This window comes from Adiantum capillus-veneris, chromosome 30 (assembly GCF_014529385.1).
Source record: "Adiantum capillus-veneris isolate H3 chromosome 30, ASM1452938v2, whole genome shotgun sequence".
Lineage (NCBI taxonomy): Eukaryota > Viridiplantae > Streptophyta > Polypodiopsida > Polypodiales > Pteridaceae > Adiantum > Adiantum capillus-veneris.
The window spans coordinates 88,028,757-88,052,339 of NC_140960.1; the positions used below are offsets into that span (position 1 = coordinate 88,028,757).

The following is a 23,583-nucleotide window of genomic DNA, read 5'->3' on the forward strand; positions in this document are numbered from 1 at the left end:
CAGGGCCGTTTTATTCTTTGCTTTCTTCGTACCACTTGTGCTGAAATTTTGATCCATTGCTTTCAATTTAATATTGAAGGCATAAGAACTAGATGTTTAGTTTTTTAAGTCTTTTTTTTTCTTTTCAATATATATTAGAAAAATGATCACTAAGAAAGCAATCAAATCTACGTAGTATGAGATTTGTAATGCACTCTAGTCAATCCACATATCGAACACATATGTTGTAGCAAACATACACATTGCAATGCACTCTCTACATGGCATTATGCATACAACAATGCTATGAGTTTATCAATGCAATTATAAATATAATGATTAGTTCTACATCCTTTTTGATTTGCAAACAATGAGACATATCTATTTTCAAATGCTATAAAGCATAATCAATTTTTACACTGAAACGATAATAATTATTTGCAAAACACACACAAAAGCAATTATATCTATGATTGGTCATCTCGTGCACTCCCTGTATAAACCAATTCATAAAAGGATTATAGCTCTCATATTGTGCAGTGACAATGTATATCAAATCAAATCTATGATGGTATAAAATGCAAAACTTCAAAGATCTTTATATACCCAGCACACTAGTACAGGGCATCCGACCCTTGACTATCGACTCGACATTTACATATGCTCTTCTTTTAAAACCAACTTCAGCCCTTTTATGGACCAATGGCTTCATCACAATGAGCACGACTCTCCAAATTCTTAATTGTTTTCGCTTCATATCTTAATGTTCGTTGAAGGATTTAATATTTTTAGAAGTGGTTACCGTATTAAGAATCATGCTTGGCCCAAAAAAAGGACATGTGACTCTGTAACCTTAGGTTATCACAAGGAGATGATTGTATTCGGCGCTCGCATACACTCCCCAGGGATTTGCCTAGTCAAAATGCCAAAGTTAGAAGAGGTTTTACTTTATATAATTATGTCCATCGAGCTTTTTTATTTTCCTAACGAGCCCGTCGGAAAAAATACATTACCCAATGGGCCCGATGGGAATATAGAAAAGCTCGATGGGCCCGCAAGGAAAATAATTAAACCGGGTGGGCTGATTGGTTCTAGTGGTTTTTGCAGGTCATCAAAAATATCATGTTAACAATTAACGTGATCACGTCTTTTTCATGTGTAATTACTTGTGTTATTAACGTAATCACACGATCGTGATCACATCAATAAAATCCGTGTTTGCCATTAATATACCATGGGGTTTGTAGAGTAACAAAGCACCTCGATTTGGATCGTCACATTGAAGGACTCTAATAGTAGGTCAAGGCCTTCTCTTTAAGTAGAGGAACCACTTGAATATTCAGTTCAAAGATTGCTCAAGTGCAGTAGAACATCAAGGGTTGGTGCCATGGGTGATTGGTGAGACTTGGGAAGGTTAAATGGCAAAGTGACTAGAGACGCACTTTGTTGGTACAATGAATGGTAGAGGAAAGTGGGAAAACCCAAGGAGTAGGTAACTCAGAAGGGCACATTTGATAAAGGGGTGTTGTATCTTCCGGACTTGTGTAGTGTAGGCCTCTCTTCCTGTAGTAGATATGAGCCCTTTAACTCCTAGACGACAACCAATATTAGCAATGCACCTCTTATTTTCAAAACAAGTCGTAGTAAAAGAGCATGCAATGATGCTTCCCCTTGTGCTTTAGCATAGGGTCATTCTTAGTTTCCTTCCATGAGACTCCACGAAGCGCCTCATGACATGTGAAAAGTTTTAAAATCAATCCCTATGCTCTTTGGTATCATTATCCAAGATGGTCTTCATATTGGTGGAATACTCCTTAAGCTTGTTGATTGTCTGTTGCACATTCTATTGAGCATAGATTCTAAATTATGCAATAATACCCAGTTGTATGAGGATGAGACTTCCACCACTGGCACCCTTATCTAGGGCACTGAGGTCTAGTGGTGCACGTAGCCTATCCACATATACCATTGAAATAAGGGGAAAATCCCATCCTTGAGATACATCAGAATGTATAGATAAGAGATGTGAGGTGCACCAAAAAAAGTACTTGCACCACTAGCGTGTCCGTAGTTTGCAAGCCATTGTAGACTCTGCATTCTTGCTAGCTTTGTTGTGTTCTTCAAAGGATAAAGTTGGGCAGGGGAGAGAGATGTAAAAGTACATACAAAGATTCAAAACCCATATTTTGTCACAATGATCAAATGCCGTACTACATGGAGTGGGTGCATACACCATAGGCAACAGCTTTTCTTCAAGCACAAACTTCCAAGCAAAATAAGGAAGAACAAAACCTTGTTACTTGCCACCATCACCTAGCAAAAAAACACACAGTTAGTTTATGAAGGTGAAAAGGAGGTGTCATAACGCCTGATCCACAAATAGGACACACAATGTATCTCTATCTTCAAACTCTCATGCAAAGGATGATCTTGATAATAAGTAGAGGAAGGTAGAAGAAAGGGCCTAGGAGTTTTTCTATCAACTTGTGAGAAGAAGAAGAGAATTTTAACTTGTGAGAGAGTTTGTCGATGGCCACTACGGCTCTTTTTGGCTTAAAAAATATTCCTCAGTGTCTCGGCTGCAATTTCTTCAAGGTAATGAGAAAGTAGTGGGAGAAGAGTTTTAAACCAAAATTCAGTGGGGGAGAGAAGGTTCATAGAGGTAAGTCCTGTACCCATGCGGATAACAAATCGCAAGTAAAAAGGGGGGTAGGGGGGTATCTACCCTCAAGACTAAAGCACACGAGTCTTAAATGACACCCCTGGTGATGGGTTCCACAGAGAGGAGTGTGTGTGTGCGCGCGCGAATTGGCTGAGTGGGCACAATCCTGTAAAACTAGTCAAAGAGAAGCTTCAGCTAAGAAAAAAGAAAAGAGGAAACCTTGCCTAATTTTTGACTAACATAAATGTGGGTTTCTTTCACAAAATTGAATTGAATGCGCATGGTTTTGTCCGAATCCGCCACCTCCTTTTCCTTTGTGCGCTCATAAGAGCCCTCTATTTGACTTTGATGTCAAAATTTAGGATAATCACCTTGAGTAATTTCCTTTGATTAGTTTCTTGAGTAAGGAGTTTCTGCCCACATGTACTTAACCATGCCAAAATTGTCTGCCATGATTGGAAAATGTTAGCAGACTCGGAAATATTCTTTGATTTTAGCTCATAATTTTCAAAGAAAGCTTACACACGTCACTTGACCAGCATTTAAAAACAGAGAAAGATAAAAAATTAAATCAAAAAAATTACACGAGGACTTAAAAAAGGGGCCCATTTCCAAAATTAACAAGGTTTACAAAATTTGTATGCTTCTCCCCCTTCTGTTCCAATTTCCAAAGCATGTTTTTGCAGCTTATGCCAACGGAGAAAGCAAAAGCAAACCCCAACAACAAAGGACGGGTCAGTGAACTATCAACAAGCCAAAAACCTTCATAGAAGATCACAATAAATGCATAGATCTATCTGACGACCTCTCCACACACACACAGAACATAGTGGTGCGTGTGCGCATGCATGCACACGTGAGATAGGGGAGAAAGAGAGAATTGCAAAGATGTACACGCCCATATTATGAGCAAAAGCCCCATTCCTTTGTACAAGTTTAGGGTGTAGAGTTTAGAATGTACAAGTCGATTAGTAAGCTTTAAGAATACAATTATGTACAAACAATAAGACTAGATCTCTGGGCACACTAGCTGCAGCAATAGGATGAAGCACAAGACAAAACCCTCAGGCTCACGTCGCACTACCTGAAGACATTGGAAGACACGGCAACCGGTCAGGTACCATAGCCAACGTCACAACAAAATACACAGTTCCATAGGGTAAGCCATAAGGATTGTTTCCAGCAGCTGTTGATGAGATATCTGTGAAGCTATTAATCATTTGATTAGGCGGAACGAGCGGCCGTACAACATTCCGCTCAATGTGTACTATTTGACCAATTATGTACTGTGGCCTCTCGCGAAGATTTTGAAGGAAAAGAGCCACTGATTCATCCGACAAATAATAGTTTGGGCAGCCCCGATTTATGGCTTCATAAAACCCAGACCCATTGATGGAGAACATCGCTAGCTCATGCACTTGGAAACGCGTGTAGCAAATCTTCTGTTTATTGACCTGCTTGCAAAAAGGCGGACATCACACCTTCATATACCCTTCAAATAGAGCTTGAACGTGAACCTCTTACCTGCTTATCCAGCTTTCGCTTCGCGTACTGATTTTTCAACATTTCCACCTTGCTCTCTAGCTCTGTCGCTAGCTGACCCTTGCTCGTTTCGACCAAGGAGCAGTGCTCAAGCAGGTCTGCTTGTTGCTGAGCTAGCTTGCCCACCCTCTCTGCAAGTCCCTTGACGCACACACAGAAATCAGCTGTACCATCGTCCCCTCCTTCATTGCTGCTCCACAAAAAAATAAAATACAGTTTTAACATTCTCGGACTCAAAGCCATGAAGATAGAAGTTGGTGCAAATGTAAAGATGGACACAAAACTAACACATCCCCTGTGTGTGTATGTGTGTGTGTGTGTGTGTGTGTGTGTGTGTGTGTGAGAGAGAGAGAGAGAGAGAGAGAGAGAGAGAGAGAGAGAGAGAGAGGGGTTGGCCATGAGACAACCTGACTAATGCCACTGTGAGTGCTCGCAAAGACTCGGCTAGCTCAGTGCCTCCACCTGTTGATGCAGAGACACAATGACGAAGCCTTTCAAGTAAGCCCCGTAGTCTTACACTTGATGTTCTTAAAGTATTGTACTCGGTGGCCTTGCGATCCAGCGAGCACTGTTTAATTCTAGACTCCTCACGAGCTTGATGCAGACTAGTCTCCAGCTCTGCACAGTTGAACTACAAAACAAGCAGTCTCCAGATGGTAAGTTGTTGACCAGTAACAACGTCCAAGAGGGGTAAATATGAGGACTCACCTGACACTCGCGGAGGAGCCCAGCCTTCTCTTGAAGTTCTTTCCTTACACAATCTGCATCTGAGAGAGCAATTTGAAGCTTCTCTTCCACTGCAATGCAATATTTTGTTTTCTGCAGAAAGACCTCTTGTAAGCTGAGCAACTGCTTGTCCTCTGGCAATGCTTCTTGACAATTACACATTTTAACTGTCTGTACGGCACAATCGGCTTCGCCAGGGACAGCAACTTGTTTTTCCATGTCAGCTCCATGCGCAACTACTACTTTCCCGTCCATCTCATGTAAATCTGGCCTTTCTGACATTGCCGTGTCATGAGGGGCTGTTGCGCCAACCATAGACTCGTCACCTCCTTCCTCATAACATCGAACTGGTTCATCCGATTGTAAAGCACTGTTGACCCCATCATCCATTGGCTCCGCTAAAACGTCTTCATTTGGCAGCCTGCCTTCTCCAGTGACTCCTGAGACTTCAGATTTATCAGCTGTGCTATTATTAGCATCATCCGATGCTACTTTCCGGAACTGATCGTGTTGATCCACAAGCCTTTGCTCCAGCTCACGAATGCGCCTTTCATATGCATGACATTGCTGCTGACTCGTCTTTAAGCTGCTTTGAAGATGCCTTGCATAATCATCTTTCAGTGCAAGAGCTTCGGCAGTCTTTTGCGATGCTAAGCTCCTGGCACGTCTCAGATCCCGTTCATTTGCAGCAAGTCCTTCAAATTCTGAATCAAAACTACATGAAAGAGCCAATTTGGAGGCCAGCTCTGCTTTCAACCATGCATTCTCAACTTCCAGTTTGCTTGTGCCTGATATCTCCTCATCGATCCCACCGTCGGCCCCCATCTCCAGCTCTGCTGTGACTAAACTGTCAGTAATACCTTGCTCCAACGACCTGCAACTCGATGCAAGACTACCCTTTGAATGCCCTCCAAAAAGCCACTCAGGGGCGTACTTCTCCAAATCCATGATATCGATATCAAGTAGGTCCCCATCATAAGGTTCGATTTTGATGACACATTGACTTGGTGCACCAAGCAGACCAAGAGACATTAGTATTTCCCGAGGTAAAGAGCTGCCCCGATTTCTGAGAAAATCTTCCCGACGCACAATCTCTGCTTCTCTAATCCTTGCCATTCTCTCTGCCAACTGGCCAGCTTGACCCATGTAGAGCTTCATGCTCGCTTTTCTCCTTACAACCTCCGCAAGACATGCTCTGTATGCTGGACCAATCTGCCTGACAAGCTTCAAATCCTTAAATACCTCCTCTTGGCGGGACAATGCTTCTCTGAAAGCTGCCAGCTGATTGCGGACATCACGGATGCTTGACTGCAGAGCTGCAACCCTCTGCATACAAGTATGCACACAGCAACCCATTTCATGCTTTTTAGCAACAAAACTCTCCAGAAGTTTCTCTATCCTTTGATAGCAATGGTCCATCTTGGGAAGGTGGCTATTTACATGCACATGATACATTGGTCCCAAAGCAGACACTGCATCATGCGGTCTCATTGACATAGACAAGCTGCTGGTTACACAATCATCAACCAACTTCTTCACAGTATTCATGTCCTTACTGCAGCGATAGGCAATCAGACAAAAAATTATTAATGCTCAGAAGCAGTCATGTCTCCCTTCATACATTGATTGCATGCACACATACATACATACAAGCTCCCTCGCCCAAGCTCAAAAATTATAATTTTCAAAAATACAAAACCTAACAACTGAAAGAACATGCAATGGTTACCTAAGAGACTGCATTATGGTTTTCTCCTCATCCACAACACTTGCATGGTCCGTAAGTGCTCGTTCTGAATCATGAACATCCACAGATGGCACAAGATGAGAAAAGCTTTCAACATTCTTTTGGAGCTGTAAGAACACGGCTTTTAACTGCATGACCTTCCCCTGGAGCTGCTTATGAGAGCTTGCACAAAACTGGGCCTGTTTATCCAAATCAGATGTCTCTACACAATCTACAAGAGTTTTGCGGCCATCTGCAATAAGGTTGGGATGCAACTTGCATTTTCGAAGGTGGTCTAAATCTCTGTCAAGGTTAGAAAGGATGTCGGCATGTTGCTTCTGTTGTCGATTGAAAAGCTTCATAAAATCCGAATACATCTGGTCTATCATCTTGTAATGGTGATCCATGTTTCGTTTGGCAGCATCTATAGCCATACTCTGAACTTGCTTCTCATGCAGCAAACGCCTACAAATCTCGAACCGATCGTGGGTTCCATTGAAAATAGCAAGGCCTTTGTCAAAGTGGAAGCGGAACTGTCGTTCATAAGAAGGCAATGCCTTGATAGCTGGATCAGAGGCCTTATCTAATGGGTGCCCGCTTGCAGGCGCAGAGGGGGGGGAAGGAAGAATAAGCTCCTTGACTTGAATCTGTTCTGGTGGTGGTGGAGGCACATCTGCAAGAAGGTGTGCCCGGTTATACAAGAAAACATGACGCCCTTCAGCTGGTAACCTGTAAGATTCAAGGGATCGCTGAGACTCTAGTCGCATGTCCTCACAAATCAATAGCTGGTCACTGACTGGAACACTGGTAAGCGATGTCAAGCATGTTTGCACAAGCTGTACTAATGTCCCACTTGGGCAGTTTAGCTCGAATGATTGCCCAGTCTCAGCAACATAAATTACAAGCTTGGCTGTCTCATTGCTGTCTTCCATAGTGACCGCTTTGAGACTTGCTCTTGCACCTTATCTGAACAAAAATAATTTACGAGGTTTCCTCTGATAACAGAGAAATGTGTACAGCAGAATGAAGTTGGAATATGGGGATCTCTCTCTCTCTCTCTCTCTCTCTCTCTCTCTCTCTCTCTCTCTCTATATATATATATATATATATATATATATATATATATATATATATATATATATATATATATATATATATATATATATTCATCAGCCCTCATTCTGTATCATTGTATTGGCTAGAGAGTCTCTAGTCTATCCCCCCAATTTTTTTCCATTCCACTTTCACTACAAGTTACAACACTCAGTTTGTTAGTCTTTCTTGAAGCACACAGACACTGTATTAGATTCACCAATTTGTAACTTGTTGGTCCCATAGCTCATTTATTCTGTATCATTGTATTGGCTAGAGAGTCTCTAGTCTATCCCCCCAATTTTTTTCCATTCCACTTTCACTACAACACTCAGTTTGTTAGTCTTTCTTGAAGCACACAGACATTGTATCAGATTCACCAATTTGTAACTTGTTGGTCCCATAGCTCATTTATATATATATATATATATATATATATATATATATATATATATATATATATATATATATATATATATATTCATCAGCCCTCATTCTGTATCATTGTATTGGCTAGAGAGTCTCTAGTCTATCCCCCCAATGTTTTTCCATTCCACTTTCACTACAACACTCAATTTGTTAGTCTTTCTTGAAGCACACAGACTATATATTCATCAGCCCTCATTCTGTATCATTGTATTGGCTAGAGAGTCTCTAGTCTATCCCCCCAATGTTTTTCCATTCCACTTTCACTACAACACTCAATTTGTTAGTCTTTCTTGAAGCACACAGACTGTCCGTGTGACTACTATCTATCCTTTTTGTTGATTTCTTTCTTATTATCTATTTACTTTCACTTTTTGGAAACACCCCTCGGGAAATCTAACTGCCCTGCATTGCATAGCTAGTGTGGAACAGAGGGAGTCTAGGCCTGAGGGCAAGAGAGCACTAAAGTTGGACAAGGACTATGGTTAGCCAAGTGGGGTCATTGACTAGCCAAACTGGAATCCTTTGTTACAGAGGCTACATTTCAGTTCTGGGTGTGGCTGCAGTGTACAAAGAGGGTCAGAGGACCTAGAAAGATACAATGGCAACATCTCCTAAAATTTAGGGAACTACTATTTTGGGACTTGAAAGTGTGTTTGCATCATTACCTCCGGAATGACAAGGAGAACATTTTCTTACTCCGCCGTGAAGTCAACTAGGCGACCGGTTGGGAGATTTTTAGGCGGCAACCCCGAAACGGGAAAATGCTTATAAATGTGCCAAGTGGCACCTTCTGGTGCACTTTCCTCATGCAAGAGAAGGGGGCGCTGATTTTAGAGAGGAGAAGGGCTCGGAGAGGTTTCACGCCAGAAATCTCGTCCGATTCAAAGGGCAAGTAGCCCTACAGGTGCGGGAGCTCGAGGACTTGCTACAGATGCGACTGGCACGCGAAACGGAGCCCGAAATAGTAAATTACAGCCTGCTGTGTATTTTTGCAGGTTTAGGGTTTTGGCCCTAAACGGTCCCTAATACCCCCAAGAGGTTCGGGGACGCGAGGAGACCGGTGTACAAGTGATCTGGCGCATTTTCGGGGCTGAAAACAGAGAATTCAGCGTGCTGCAGATTCTCGCCAGGTTTTGCAAAGTGCCCGTATGCATCGGGAAAGTCATTCAATGCGTGGGAATACTGACTGTGAAGGGACCTAGTACAGTTATGCTGCCGAAATCGGGCCGGAACAGTTGAAATTCAGCCAAGTTTGTGCGGGGCAGCTTGTAGGGAACCACAGCATTTATTCCCTCTTTTAAACAATAAAGAAATACCGAAAGGGGCGCCTAAGTTAGGGGCCAATCTGGTGTCGGTCTTCTCATACAGGTGCATTCTAGCAACCTGTATCCCTTTCCTCCGTGTTGTGTCTTGAAAGTACAGGTAGAATAGACGACTAATAATGGGTGAAAGCTAAATCAAGGTTTGAAGTAAAGTCTATTGCCCTTTTTGGATTGAACAGGCCAGTTTCATGGTTCCGTCGACGGGATTAAATCACTTTTTCCCATAGAAGTGAGCCTTGGTCAGTTTGGGCCTGAAGACACAGGGGATCATAGACCAGACACAGGGAATTGCAATTATGACTGACAGACCATATGATGTGACTGAAGAGGTTTCCTCTTCACAGGGTCAACACACACATGAAGTGGGTGAGTCTTCAAGACCACCACAGACGGATGATGATATATTCAGGACCTAATTGGCTACTGTTGTGGCTATGTTCACACAGGTAATGCAGAACCCGAGGTTCTTAGCCTTTCTGCAACCTCCTCTTCCGTCTCAGCAAGTCGGGTCACTGGATCGTATTCAGAAGCCTGTTAAGGCTCAAGCACAGGTGATTCATACTCTAGAGTCAATGGAAACACCTGTACACTTGACGGAGAACATGCAGTATTCACAACCTGTGCCTAAGGTGCAAGAACAGGTGGCTAAGATGCCAGTCTTTCAAGCTATACCAGTTCAGCCAGCCACTTTTCAGCAGCCTATAGCTGGTTCTAATGGGCAGGGAAGCAACCTACAGGCTATGCAACAAGTCTTCCCACCACCTTCAGTACACCCTGACTATTTTGGGGGTGGATCCGTATTCCAGAGCATGGCTGGTCATGCACCTGGAAATCAGTTTTACACGCCAGGAACGGTATTTGGGGGTGCTCAAACGATGATGCCCAACCCGTATGGTGTCACGGGCCAATTTGGGATGCCACAGGCAAATTTTGGTATGGCTGGAATTACAAATCAACAGCCAAATATGGCATTTCCAGGACAACTTAATTGCGGTCAGGGAACACAAATGAACCCTAACAGTGTTCCCATGTTTCAGTCACTTCCATATGACAATTTAACGTCGCTGGAGAGGCCAACTCCGTACAAAGAAGGTGGCAAAGGTGTGACATTCACGACCTTTACAAGGTTTGATGATAGGAAGAAGGCTCTCTCATTCCTCCAGCAGTTTGACAAGGCCTATGCAGGGGGAAACTTTACAGAGGCTTCAAAGGTCCGCAAGGCAGCCACTTTCTTGGAAGGGAATGCGGGACAATGGTGGACAACTTTATTGCTTCAAGGGCAAGCTCCGTCCACATGGATTTACTTCAAGTAGATTTTTGCAGCAGCATGGTTATCTGATGACTTTGAAGCAGATGTCATGACAGAATGGCACCAGCTTAATGCTGCTACTTGCAAGAATCTGGATGACTACAATCGGAAGTTTTGGAAAGCTCTACTTCCAGTAACTTCCTATAGGTTTGTGCCATTGACAGAACAGATTGAAAAATACTGTTGTGGCCTACCCAAAGGATTGAGAAAGTACTGTACGAAGACCAAAGTCACTACTTAGACGCAGCTCATCGAGGTAGCAAACACTGGCAATGGTTTGCTCAAGGGAGAAGATTGTGAATTTAATACTGGCGTCAAGGAAGGATCAGCCAAGAAAAATTCAGCGAAGAAGTATGTTCCCAAGGAGGTTCCTAAAGTGACTCGGGAGCCAGCCAACGCAGGCAAAGACAAAGCTACGGCTGAATCAGAAAAGGGACCAACGAAGAAATGGAAAAGACGTTTTCCTCGCAAGTCGCAAGAGCAAAAGAAGGTCCTGAGGTCAGAGAACAAATGCTTCATCAGTGAGCAGCCTGGCCACATTGCTTACAATTGTCCTACAAAGAAAAGGCCAACTGATTCTGAAGACAAGGAAGACAAGAAAGGAAAGAAGCCCATGGCTGGTCTAGTGCCAGATATGGTGGGAGATAAGCCAAATTCAAATGCAAGTGAGCTTTGTAGAGCATGGGGAAAGGTCAGGGATCAAACATTGCTTATCTTCTTTGATCCAAGTGCCAAAGTCAACTTCATTTCCCCAGAATTGGCTTCAAAGTTGGGAATCAGACCTGAAGAGATGGGGTATACAGCAAAGGCAGGTTTGGCATGTCCCGGCCATACAGAGGCTGTGACACCCATCATTGGAAAGTTGCGTCTACATATCCATCTCGTGTACAGGGAATCATGGATGCCTACAACAAAAAGATCACTGTACAGAGCAAGGGAAAGACTCACATTCTGGATATAAAGCTTAAAGGGGAGTCTATTCCCACTATATCAGCTTCTGCTATTACTTCTGTAATGAAAAAGCATCTTTCTGCGTACTTGGTTTTTGCACGTGAAGTGTCAGATTGTGATAAATCAAATTTATCTATGCTAGATAAAGAAAGGTCAATGTTTTTACAACAGTATAGTGACTGTTTTTCCGATTCATTACCGTCTCAATTACCGCCAGAGAGACCCGAGGACCATGCGATAGATTTGGTGCCAGGCAGTAGCCCACCAAATAAGCCTCCGTACAGGGTTAGTGCGGCTCGACAGAAAGAGATAATGGGCCAAGTACAAGAGCTGTTAAAAAAGGGGCTGATTCAGCCCAGTTCATCCCCATTCTGTTCTCCAGTGTTGTTGGTGCAGAAAAAGGATGGCTCATGGCGTATGTGCATCGACTACCGTGCACTGAACAAGAATACCATCAAGAATAGGTTCCCTATACCTAGCATTGATGATATTCTCGCCAAATTAGAAGGAGCAGCTATGTTTAGCAGGATAGATCTAAAGAGTGGGTACCATCAACAGGATAGATCTAAAGAGTGGGTACCATCAGATCCGCATTAGATCAGAGGATGTGCACAAGACTGCTTTTAGAACAACGTTTGGCCTTCACGAATTTTTAGTGATGCCCTTTGGTCTCACAAATGCTCCTGCTACATTCAATAGGATGATGGACAGAATTTTCCGTCCACACCAGCAGTTTGTTGGAACATTCTTTGATGACATGATAGTCTACTCAAAGAATGAAGAGGAGCATAGGCATCACTTGGCCATTGTGTTCAAAGAGCTACTCAGTCATAGGTTGCTCATCAATGCAAAGAAAAGTGAATTTTTTCTGGAAGAGATCCACTTTTTGGGGCACATTGTCTCAAAGGATGGTGTCAGAATGGATCCTGCAAAAGTTGAAGCGATCAAGTCATGGCCAGATTTAAAGACGGTGCACGATGTCCGAAGTTTCTTGGGATTGCTCCTATTACAGACGGTTTATCCGAAATTTCGCTGAGATTGCTTCACCTTTATATGCTCTTCAAAAGAAGGCAGTCACCTTTAAATGGACACAGAAAGAGATTTCAGCTTTTAATCTCTTAAAGGAAAAGATGACTTCAGATCCAGTCATTGTGTTGCCAGATCTTAGGAAGTCATTTGTGGTCCAATGTGACGCCTCTGGTAGTAGCATTGGTGCAGTGCTAATCCAAGATGGCAGGGTAGTAGCCTATGAGAGCAGAATTTTGCAAGGGCCAAAGATGACCATGCAGGTCTATGAGAAAGAGTTACTGGCTATGATTCATGCGCTCTTGAGTTGGAAACACTACCTGCTAGGTGCAGATTTCGTTGTCCAAACGGACCATCAGACCTTGCGATACTTCTTGACACAGACAAAGTTATCTAAGAAGCATATGCGATGGGCAAATATCTTGTCCATGTTCCATTTTCAGATTGTGCATGTGGAAGGCAGGAAGAACGTTGTGGCTGATGCCTTGTCAAGGAAGCCACAAATTTCAGCTGTGTCAATTCCTTATCATCATGAACTTGATGATATGAGAGAACAGTATGCAAATGATGAAGATTTTGCAAGGGTCTTCGAGCAACTAATGGATGGACAACGTCATGAACACTATCTTCTTAAAGACGGGTTCATGATGATGCATGGCAGATTGTGTCACAAAGCCATTGCGACGCAAAGTTATGGAAGAGAGTCATGTCCCACCATATGCAGGGCATCGTGGTATAGATGCTACAGTTAAGCGGTTGAGACATTCTTCTATTGGCCTACGTTGAGAAGAGATGTGGATGCCTTTGTGCGAGAATGCCTAATTTGCCAGAAGGTCAAGTTTGACAGGCAAAAGGCACCAGGGTTATTGCAACCACTACCTATTCCAGATAAACCATGGGAAAGTATTGCTATGGATTTTATCTTTGATCTTCCGAGAACGCAGACAGGAAACGATGGTATTTGGACCATTATTTGCAGATTCAACAAGCAGGCTCATTTTATTCTTGTCAGGAAGAAGATAAAGCCAGATCAGATGGCACGCTTGTTTATGAGCAATATTTTCAAGTATCGTCGCATGCCACAGTCGATTGTTAGCGACCGCGATCCACGCATGACAAGTTTGTTCTGGAGAGGCTTGTTTGAGAATATGGGCACAACGCTCAAATTCTCTTCGTCATTTCATCCTCAAACAGATGGGCAGTCAGAAGAGGCAAATTCTACTGTCCTAGATCTGCTGAAGTGCAATGTGTCAGAGCATAAAGGAAAGTGGGAGCAGTATTTGCCATTGGTGGAGTATGCATACAATAATACAGTGCATTCGTCAACTGGCAAGGCACCTTTTGAGATTGTTGAAGGTGGCAAGAAAGTTCCTCCCATACTGCATACAAAGGACAAGATATTTGAAGCAGATAAGTATGTTCAGGACATGGATGAAATGTACAAGAAGGTCAAAGTGGCCTTAGAAAAGACTCAGGCAAAGCAAAAGAAAGCAGCTGATCGTCACCGTCGTGAATTGCTACTATCACTTTACCTTGTTATCACTTTACCTTGAAGCCTTCGATTTGCAACCTACCTTGACCCCTTGAGTTTCAAACCTACACGAGGACGTGGCAGTTATTAACCATGTCACAGAGATGTGGCAACTGCTAACCTTGGTTGTTGGTTTCTTTCCAATGGGGTTTATTTTATTTGTTTAAGACCCTCTTTTTGAAGTAGCAAACGGTCGGACATTGTATGGCCAATGTGAACGGTAGATTCACCCGCAGACGGGAAGTGGTCGGCACTGGAATTCGTATGGTAAGAGGATGTCTAGGCTCAGAGCAAGATCATATAGGTCCCCCCGTCGCACTTAGCAAGTTGGTGGATACTAGGAAGTGAACTCAATTAAGGCGTAAAGTCAAGGTGGGACTACCAAGAAAAAGTATCCGACAATTGGGCCACATTGCATTTTTGGATGCGGTCCCAATGAGGATAGATGGTCAGAAGACCAGTGGGAGCCCAACGGAAGCATCTCCTAAAATTTAGGGAACTGCTATTTTGGGCCACGAAATGTGTTCGCGTCATTACCTTCGGTATGACTAGGGGAACACTTTACAACTCTGCCGCGAAGTCAACTGACGCACCAGTTGAGATATTTTTAGCAGGGAAAGCCCAAACTCGGAAACTGGGCGACGTGTCAGCTTGTGAGCGATTCTGCCACTCTGGGAGGCAAAAACGAGCTGCATATCATCAAAGGGGGCGCCATTTTCAGCCACAGGCGGATTGCAACAGGTACAGAAGCTATGGAATGCTTACCTTGCCCTCTATGCACAGTATGGTGACGGGAGTGATGCCCCGCACGCTACATACTGCTCTCTTTCTCCCCTACGTGCAGTTATGTGATGCCCCACAAGAGGGCTACTCATTTGACTGATGTACAGTTGTGTGGGTTCATGCTTTTGTGCTGAGGCAAGAGCCTCCTTGAGCAAGAACAGGGGTAGCTAACTGCTGCTCCAAAGCAGGCACTGGTGAGGGTCATAACCTCACCGTACAGGTGCAAAATCAGCGCTGTGTATGCGCTGTAATTTGACTATTTTTCAGCCATACGGACGCCAGGATCATTGGGAATCGTGCCCCACTGGCAAAGGACAGTTAGGGGACTGTTTGGGGCTGAAAACAGGGCAAAAACCAGTAAATACAGCGTGCTGAATTTACTGTTTTTGGACAGGAATCAGAGGGTATACGCCAGTGCAAGCGAGTTCCAGCAGGGGAATTGGTTTCGCGAAAGTTTTGGGGCTGTTATGCTGCCGAAATTTGGCCAAATCAAATGGTATCTAGGTGGATACACGTGAAGGATTCCCAGGACCTTACCTTGTAATTTACCATCCAAAAGAATAAAGAAATACCGAAAGGGGCGCCAATTTTGGGGCCTACAGGTTGTCGGCGTCTGCTCGGAGCATTCTAGCTTCCGAGCCGTGTGTGAGTTGAAGTGTTAATTCCCATTACAGGTTCTCTTTGCAAAGTGCTCTGTGTGTGTGTATAAAGTAAAGAATTTCGGGTGAAAGCCAACGCCTACCGCCCTACGGGCCGGTTTCATGGTTCCATTGCCGGGATATCAATCAGTTTTTCCTCAAAGAGTGAGCCTGGATTGTTCAGGGTAAAGACACACATTGCAAGAACGCGGGGATTACACTATGACCGACAAGGGGAAGGGAATTATGGAAGAGGGTTCCTCTCCAGAGGACAGGCAGGAGATTCCTATGGTTTTTGAGATTGGCGAGAGCTCACGGCCACGTCAGTCTGTACCTCCTGTCAACGTGAATGTCCCTCCAGTAGTACAGGGCTTTATGACAGGGCAACTCGAGGATGATGCGTTTAAGACTCAGTTAGTTGCCGCGGTGAATGTCTTTTCGCAGCTAGTGCAGAATCCGAGGTTTATGGAATTCTTGCAAGCGCCACCAGTGCAACATCAAAATAGGCAACCTACGCCGCGTACGGAGCTTGTTGAAGCTCAAGCCCAGGTACTTCATGAGGCGCAGGAGGAAAGGGAACACTCGCATGTTGCGGAGTCGGGGGCTCCAAAGCAGGTTCCTCCCGTGCTTGAACAGGTGGCTAGAACGCCTATTCCACAGGTTATGCCAGTTCAGCCCGCCACCTTTCAGAGCCAGCATGCTGTCTTGAATGGACAGGGAGCTGGATACCAGGCTATGCACTCAGTTTTTCCACCACCCACAGTACATCCTGGGTATTTCGGGGGTGGATCAGTGTTCCAAAGTATGGCTGGTTATGCGTCTGGAAGTCAGCCGTACATGCCAGGAACAGTGTTCGGGGGTATGCAAGGCATCATGCCAAACCCCATGTATGGTACTATCGGCATGCAGCAAGGTTTCCACGGCAACCAGGGCCAGTTTGGGGTGCCACAGGGTCATTTTGGCATGGCTGGTTTTTCTACACAGCAGCCAGATATCGCACCTCTGACGCAAAATGTGAATGGCCAACACGTGCCGATCATGCCTACTATAGTGCCCATGTTGCAGACCATCCCGTATGACAACTTGGGGGCACTAGAGAAGCCGAAGGCTTACAAAGAAGGTGGTGCAGCAGTAAAGTTCAGTACCTTCAGTGGTTTCGAGGACAAGACAAAGGCACTCACTTTCCTCCAGCAGTTTGATACAGCTTATGCGGGAGGGAATTTTACAGAGGCCTCGAAGGTTAGGAAAGCTGCCACTTTCTTAAAGGACAATGCGCTTACATGGTGGACGACATTGTTAATGCAAGGACAGGCACCCGCCACTTGGGTTTACTTCAAGCAAATGTTTGCATCTGCTTGGCTATCAAATGAATTTGAAGCCGATGTCTTGACAGATTGGCACCAGCTTACGGCAGCTTCGTGCAAGAGCTTGCTGGAGTACAATAGGAGGTTTTGTAAAGCATTACTCTCAGTGACCTCCTACAGATTTGTGCCACTGACAGAGCAGATAGAGAAGTATTGTTGTGGGTTGCCTAAAGGGCTTCGCGATTACTGTACAAAGAATAGAGTGGCTACCCTTACTCAGCTTATGGAAGTTGCGAACACTGGTCTTGCCCTGTTGAAAGGAGAGGACAATGGATTTCCGAGCAGTGATAAAGGAGGGCAGCAAAAGAAAAATTCAGCGAAGAAGCCCTTTGTGAAGACGGCTCCTGATGCGTCACAGGGGTCTGAACAGGCCACCAAAGACAAGGATTCAGCTGGGACTTCTGGAGCGCAGGCAAAGAAACAGAAAAGGAAGCCTTTTGTGCGCAAGTCGCTCGAGGAAAAGAAGGTCCTAATGGCTGAGAACAAATGCTTTATATGCAAGCAACCTGGTCACTTTTCTATCAATTGTCCAAAAAGGAAAAGGCCAGCTGACTCAGAGGATAAAGAAGACCAGAAAGACAAGAAGCCAAAACCCACGACAGGTTTAGTGCCAGACATGGTGGGTGACAGGCCCAGCACAGATGCCAGTGAGTTATGCAGGGCATGGGGTAAAGTTAGAGATCAGACGGCACTCATCTTCTTTGATCCAGGTGCCAAAGCCAACTTTATCTCACCAGAGTTAGCTATGAAGCTCGGCATCAAAGCTGAAGAGATGGGGTACACAGCAGAGGCAGGGTTGGCATGTCCTGGCCACTCAGAGTGTATTACTCCCATCATTGGAAAACTGCGTCTGCATATTCAGTCGTATGTGGACACTGAAGAGTTTTACATCATGCCGCTGGAAGGTTGTGACGCCTTGTTGGGGATCCCGTGGATGTTCCGAGTGCATGGAGTCTTGGATGCCTACAACAAAAAGATCACTGTACAGCATAGGGGCAAAACTCACATCTTGGATGTAAAGCTTAAAGGAGAGTCAGTCCCTATTGTATCTGCTTCTGCTATCACTTCTGTAATAAAGAATCATCTTTCTGTGTACTTCATTTTTGCACGTGATGTCTCAGATAGTGATCAGTCAAATTTATGTGTGTTAGATAAAGAAAGGTCAGCATTTTTGCAAAAGTTTAGTGACTGTTTTTCTGATTCATTACCGTCGCCATTGCCGCCAGAGAGACCTGAGGACCATCGGATAGATTTGGTGCCAGGGTGTAGCCCACCAAATAGACCTCCCTACAGGGTTAGTGCGGCGCAGCAGAAAGAGATTATGGGCCAGGTTGAGGAGTTATTAGAGAAGGGGCTGATTCAGCCTAGTTCTTCACCCTTTTGCTCCCCAGTGCTCCTAGTGCAGAAGAAGGATGGCTCATGGCGCATGTGTATTGATTACCGTGCGTTGAATAAGAATACCATCAAGAATAGGTTTCCTATTCCTCGCATTGATGATATTCTCGATCGTTTAGAGGGTGCTGCAATTTTCAGCAAGATAGACCTGAAGAGTGGGTACCATCAGATTCGTATAAGCCCAGAGGATGTGCACAAGACTGCGTTTAGAACGACATTTGGTCTTTATGAGTTTCTAGTGATGCCGTTTGGGCTAACAAATGCTCCAGCCACGTTCAACAGAATGATGGACCGGATTTTCCGCTCGCATCAACAGTTTGTTGGAACATTCTTCGATGACATGATTGTGTATTCGAAGAATGAAGAGGAGCATAGGCGTCACTTGACCATTGTGTTCGAAGAGCTGCGCAGTCACAGGTTACTTGTCAATCCTAAGAAAAGTGAATTCTTCCTTGAAGAGATCCACTTTCTGGGCCACATAGTCTCAAAGGATGGTGTTAGAATGGATCCCGCAAAGGTCGAAGCTATCAAGACATGGCCAGACTTGAAGACTGTGCACGATGTCAGAAGCTTCTTGGGATTGTGTTCCTACTATAGAAGGTTTATCAGAAATTTTGCAGAGATAGCATCGCCTCTTCACGCATTGCAAAAGAAAGAGGTCACTTTCAGATGGACCCAAAAAGAGATTTCAGCTTTTAGTCTCTTAAAGGAAAAGTTGACTTCAGATCCAGTTATTGTTCTGCCAGATCTCAGGAAGTCATTTGTGGTCCAGTGTGACGCGTGTGGCAGTAGCATCGGAGCAGTGCTAATGCAAGATGGACGGGTAGTAGCCTATGAAAGCCGAATTTTGCAAGGGCCAGAGAGGACTATGCAAGTCTATGAGAAAGAGCTCTTGGCCGTGATTCATGCGCTTTCTAGCTGGAAGCACTACCTCTTAGGTGCTAATTTTGTTGTCCAAACAGATCATCAGACCTTGCGATACTTCTTGACAAAGTCAAAGTTATCCGAAAAGCATATGTGATGGGCAAACATTCTTTCCATGTTCCACTTCCAGATTATGCATGTGGAAGGCAAGAAGAATGTTGTGGCTGATGCGTTATCAAGAAAGCCACAAATTTCAGCTGTGTCAATTCCTTATCATCAGGAGTTAGATGACATGAAGGAACAGTATATTGCTGATGAAGATTTTGCAAGGATCTTTGAACAGTTACAAGAGGGGCAACATCACGAGCACTACCTCCTCAGAGATGGTTTTATGATGATGCATGGCAGACTTTGTGTCACTAGGCCACTGCGACATAAGGTCATGGAAGAGAGTCATGTCCCACTGTATGCAGGGCATCGTGGCATTGATGCAACAGTTAAAGCGGTAGAGACGTTCTTCTATTGGCCTACCTTGAGGAGAGATGTGGATGCCTTTGTGCGAGCATGCATAGTTTGCCAAAAGGTCAAGTTTGACAGGCAAAAGGCACCAGGATTGTTACAACCACTGCCGATTCCGGATAAGCCATGGGAAAGCATTGCTATGGACTTTATCTTTGATCTTCCAAGGACACCAACAGGGAATGATGGTATATGGACCATTATCTGCAGGTTCAGCAAGCAGGCCCATTTTATCCCTGTCAGGAAGAAGATAAAATCTGATCAGATGGCACGCTTGTTCATGTACAATGTGTTTAAGTACCATGGTATGCCACAATCGATTATCAGTGATCGTGATCCTCGCATGACCAGTTTGTTCTGGAGAGGATTGTTTGAGAACATGGGTACTACGCTCAAGTTCTCGTCTTCGTTTCATCCACAAACTGAAGGACAGTCAGAAGAGGCCAATTCTACTGTCTTAGATCTGCTGAAATGCTATGTGTCAGATAATAAGGGCAAGTGGGAACAGTATTTGCCTATGCTTGAGTATGCGTACAATAATACGGTGCATTCGTCTACTGGCAAAGCACCTTTTGAAATTGTTGAAGGCGGCAAAAAGGTTCCTCCCATTTTGCACACAAAGGACAAGATCTTTGAGGCAGATCGATATGTTGAGAACATGGATGAGATGTATAAGAAGATTAAAGTTGCCTTGGAGAAGACTCAGGCAAAACAGAAAAAGGCTGCTGATCGTCACCGTCGTGAATTGCTACTATCACCTGGTGATTGGGTTCTCTTAAGGTTCGAAAAGGCAAGGTTAAAGAAGATGAAGGGCAAGGAACGGCTGTTTCCTAAGCTCAGCATGCGTTACTATGGGCCTTTTCAAGTGCTTGACAAGATTAGCGATGTGGCTTACAGGCTGAAATTGCCTGATGCATGGAAGATTCATAATGCGTTTCATGTGAGTCTTCTAAGACCCTTCGTGGGTGATGTGCCAGAAGATATGCCAGTTGAGGATCAGCCAGAAGTTGAAGAACTTGATGAGATCTTGGTACCTGAGCAAGTTTTGGCACATAAGGACAGAAAAGTTAAAGGACAAGTTGCAAGACGCTATTTGGTGAAGTTCAAGAACTATCCGCCTATGGATGCAAAGTGGATGGAAGAGCATGAACTGTCAGAGTCACCAAATGTATTGCAGCTTTACCTTGAAGCCTTTGGGTTACAGCCTACTTATGCCCCAACCCAACGTGTGCAAAGGAGGGGTAATGATAGAGCTAGTACATCGAATGTACATATGAATTCAGTGCCATAGATAGAAATGGCAAAAGTATGAAGGCCTCATTAAGTCATTTGTATCTATGTATGTTACGACCTTTCTTGCGGATACATGCGATGATAAAAGAGTGTTAATAGCACAAGATCATCAGTGGCGTGTATTTATGGTATGCAATCGAGGACGTTTGCGATTTCAAGAGGGGGGTATGTCACGAGGACGTGGCAGTTATTAACCATGTCACAGAGATGTGGCAACTGCTAACCTTGGTTGTTGGTTTCTTTCCAATGGGGTTTATTTTATTTGTTTAAGACCCTCTTTTTGAAGTAGCTAACGGTCGGACATTGTATGGCCAATGTGAACGGTAGATTCACCCGCAGACGGGAAGTGGTCGGCACTGGAATTCGTATGGTAAGAGGATGTCTAGGCTCAGAGCAAGATCATATAGGTCCCCCCGTCGCACTTAGCAAGTTGGTGGATACTAGGAAGTGAACTCAATTAAGGCGTAAAGTCAAGGTGGGACTACCAAGAAAAAGTATCCGACAGTTGGGCCACATTGCATTTTTGGATGCGGTCCCAATGAGGATAGATGGTCAGAAGACCAGTGGGAGCCCAACGGAAGCATCTCCTAAAATTTAGGGAACTGCTATTTTGGGCCACGAAATGTGTTCGCGTCATTACCTTCGGTATGACTAGGGGAACACTTTACAACTCTGCCGCGAAGTCAACTGACGCACCAGTTGAGATATTTTTAGCAGGGAAAGCCCAAACTCGGAAACTGGGCGACGTGTCAGCTTGTGAGCGATTCTGCCACTCTGGGAGGCAAAAACGAGCTGCATATCATCAAAGGGGGCGCCATTTTCAGCCACAGGCGGATTGCAACAGGTACAGAAGCTATGGAATGCTTACCTTGCCCTCTATGCACAGTATGGTGACGGGAGTGATGCCCCGCACGCTACATACTGCTCTCTTTCTCCCCTACGTGCAGTTATGTGATGCCCCACAAGAGGGCTACTCATTTGACTGATGTACAGTTGTGTGGGTTCATGCTTTTGTGCTAAGGCAAGAGCCTCCTTGAGCAGGAACAGGGGTAGCTAACTGCTGCTCCAAAGCAGGCACTGGTGAGGGTCATAACCTCACCGTACAGGTGCAAAATCAGCACTGTGTATGCGCTGTAATTTGACTGTTTTTCAGCCATACGGACGCCAGGATCATTGGGAATCGTGCCCCACTGGCAAAGGACAGTTAGGGGACTGTTTGGGGCTGAAAACAGGGCAAAAACCAGTAAATACAGCGTGCTGAATTTACTGTTTTTGGACAGGAATCAGAGGGTATACGCCAGTGCAAGCGAGTTCCAGCAGGGGAATTGGTTTCGCGCAAGTTTTGGGGCTGTTATGCTGCCGAAATTTGGCCAAATCAAATGGTATCTAGGTGGATACACGTGAAGGATTCCCAGGACCTTACCTTGTAATTTACCCTCCTAAAGAATAAAGAAATACCGAAAGGGGCGCCAATTTTGGGGCCTACAGGTTGTCGGCGTCTGCTCGGAGCATTCTAGCTTCCGAGCCGTGTGTGAGTTGAAGTGTTAATTCCCACTACAGGTTCTCTTTGCAAAGTGCTCTGTGTGTGTGTATAAAGTAAAGAATTTCGGGTGAAAGCCAACGCCTACCGCCCTACGGGCCGGTTTCAGAGACAATGGCTTTTGAAACAAATGATGTACATGGTATTTAAAGTGAGCTCAAATGAAATACCTGTTACATGAATGTTAGAGCTGTACAGATTGTCAATTTGGCAATTGCTCTTATGGAATGAGTTTGGTTAGTGCTATAGAAGTGAGTATTTCTTGTCAGTTTGTCAAGGATACAGTAATTGCTTCTATTAAAGAGTACATATGTAACTGCATTCTTAAACTGTCGATTTGGGTATGCTCGAAAGTGTTACGGGATCCAATGTGTACTATAAGACAATGGCAAAATGTGCAGCTACCATTTTGTCATTGGAAAGTTAGTGACCCAAAGCAATGGCAGAGTGCGAAGCTACCACTATGTCATTGGGACAGGGTTCACACGCAAGCAATACATGTGTCAACGAGGTGTTGAATACACCAGGGTTGACAATGAGCATGTCATTGGGACAGGGTTCACACGCAAGCAATACATGTGTCGACAAGGTGTTGAATACACCTGGGTTGACAATGAGCATGTATGTGTCGTACATGTGTCGATAGGTGTTAAATACATCAGTGTTGACTAGGAGCATATACGACATAGATGCAAACGAGGACGTTTGAGATTTCAAGAGGGGGGTATGTCACTAGCGTGTGACTACTATCTATCCTTTTTGTTGATTTCTTTCTTATTATCTATTTACTTTCACTTTTTGGAAACACCCCTCGGGAAATCTAACTGCCTTGCATTGCATAGCTAGTGTGGAACAGAGGGAGTCTAGGCCTGAGGGCAAGAGAGCACTAAAG

At 44.4% G+C, this 23,583-nt stretch overlaps 1 protein-coding gene across 2 annotated transcripts in view; it reads right to left on the minus strand.

The window, feature by feature from the left end:
* Nucleotides 1-3,518: 3,518 nt before the first annotated feature.
* Nucleotides 3,519-23,583, minus strand: part of LOC147418359 (autophagy-like protein) — a 56,637-nt gene continuing 36,572 nt past the window's right edge. The window contains exons 2-6 of one of the 2 annotated variants that reach the window (XM_086507573.1): nt 6,639-7,601; nt 4,892-6,464; nt 4,591-4,814; nt 4,166-4,373; nt 3,519-4,095 (exon numbers count right to left, since the gene is read on the minus strand). In XM_086507573.1, the coding sequence (XP_086363699.1) occupies nt 3,712-4,095; nt 4,166-4,373; nt 4,591-4,814; nt 4,892-6,464; nt 6,639-7,567 (3,318 nt within the window). In that variant the 5' untranslated portion in view covers nt 7,568-7,601 and the 3' untranslated portion in view covers nt 3,519-3,711. Of the gene's footprint in view, nt 4,096-4,165; nt 4,374-4,590; nt 4,815-4,891; nt 6,465-6,638; nt 7,631-23,583 lie in introns of both variants that reach the window. The other variant, XM_086507572.1, reaches the window with a different exon arrangement.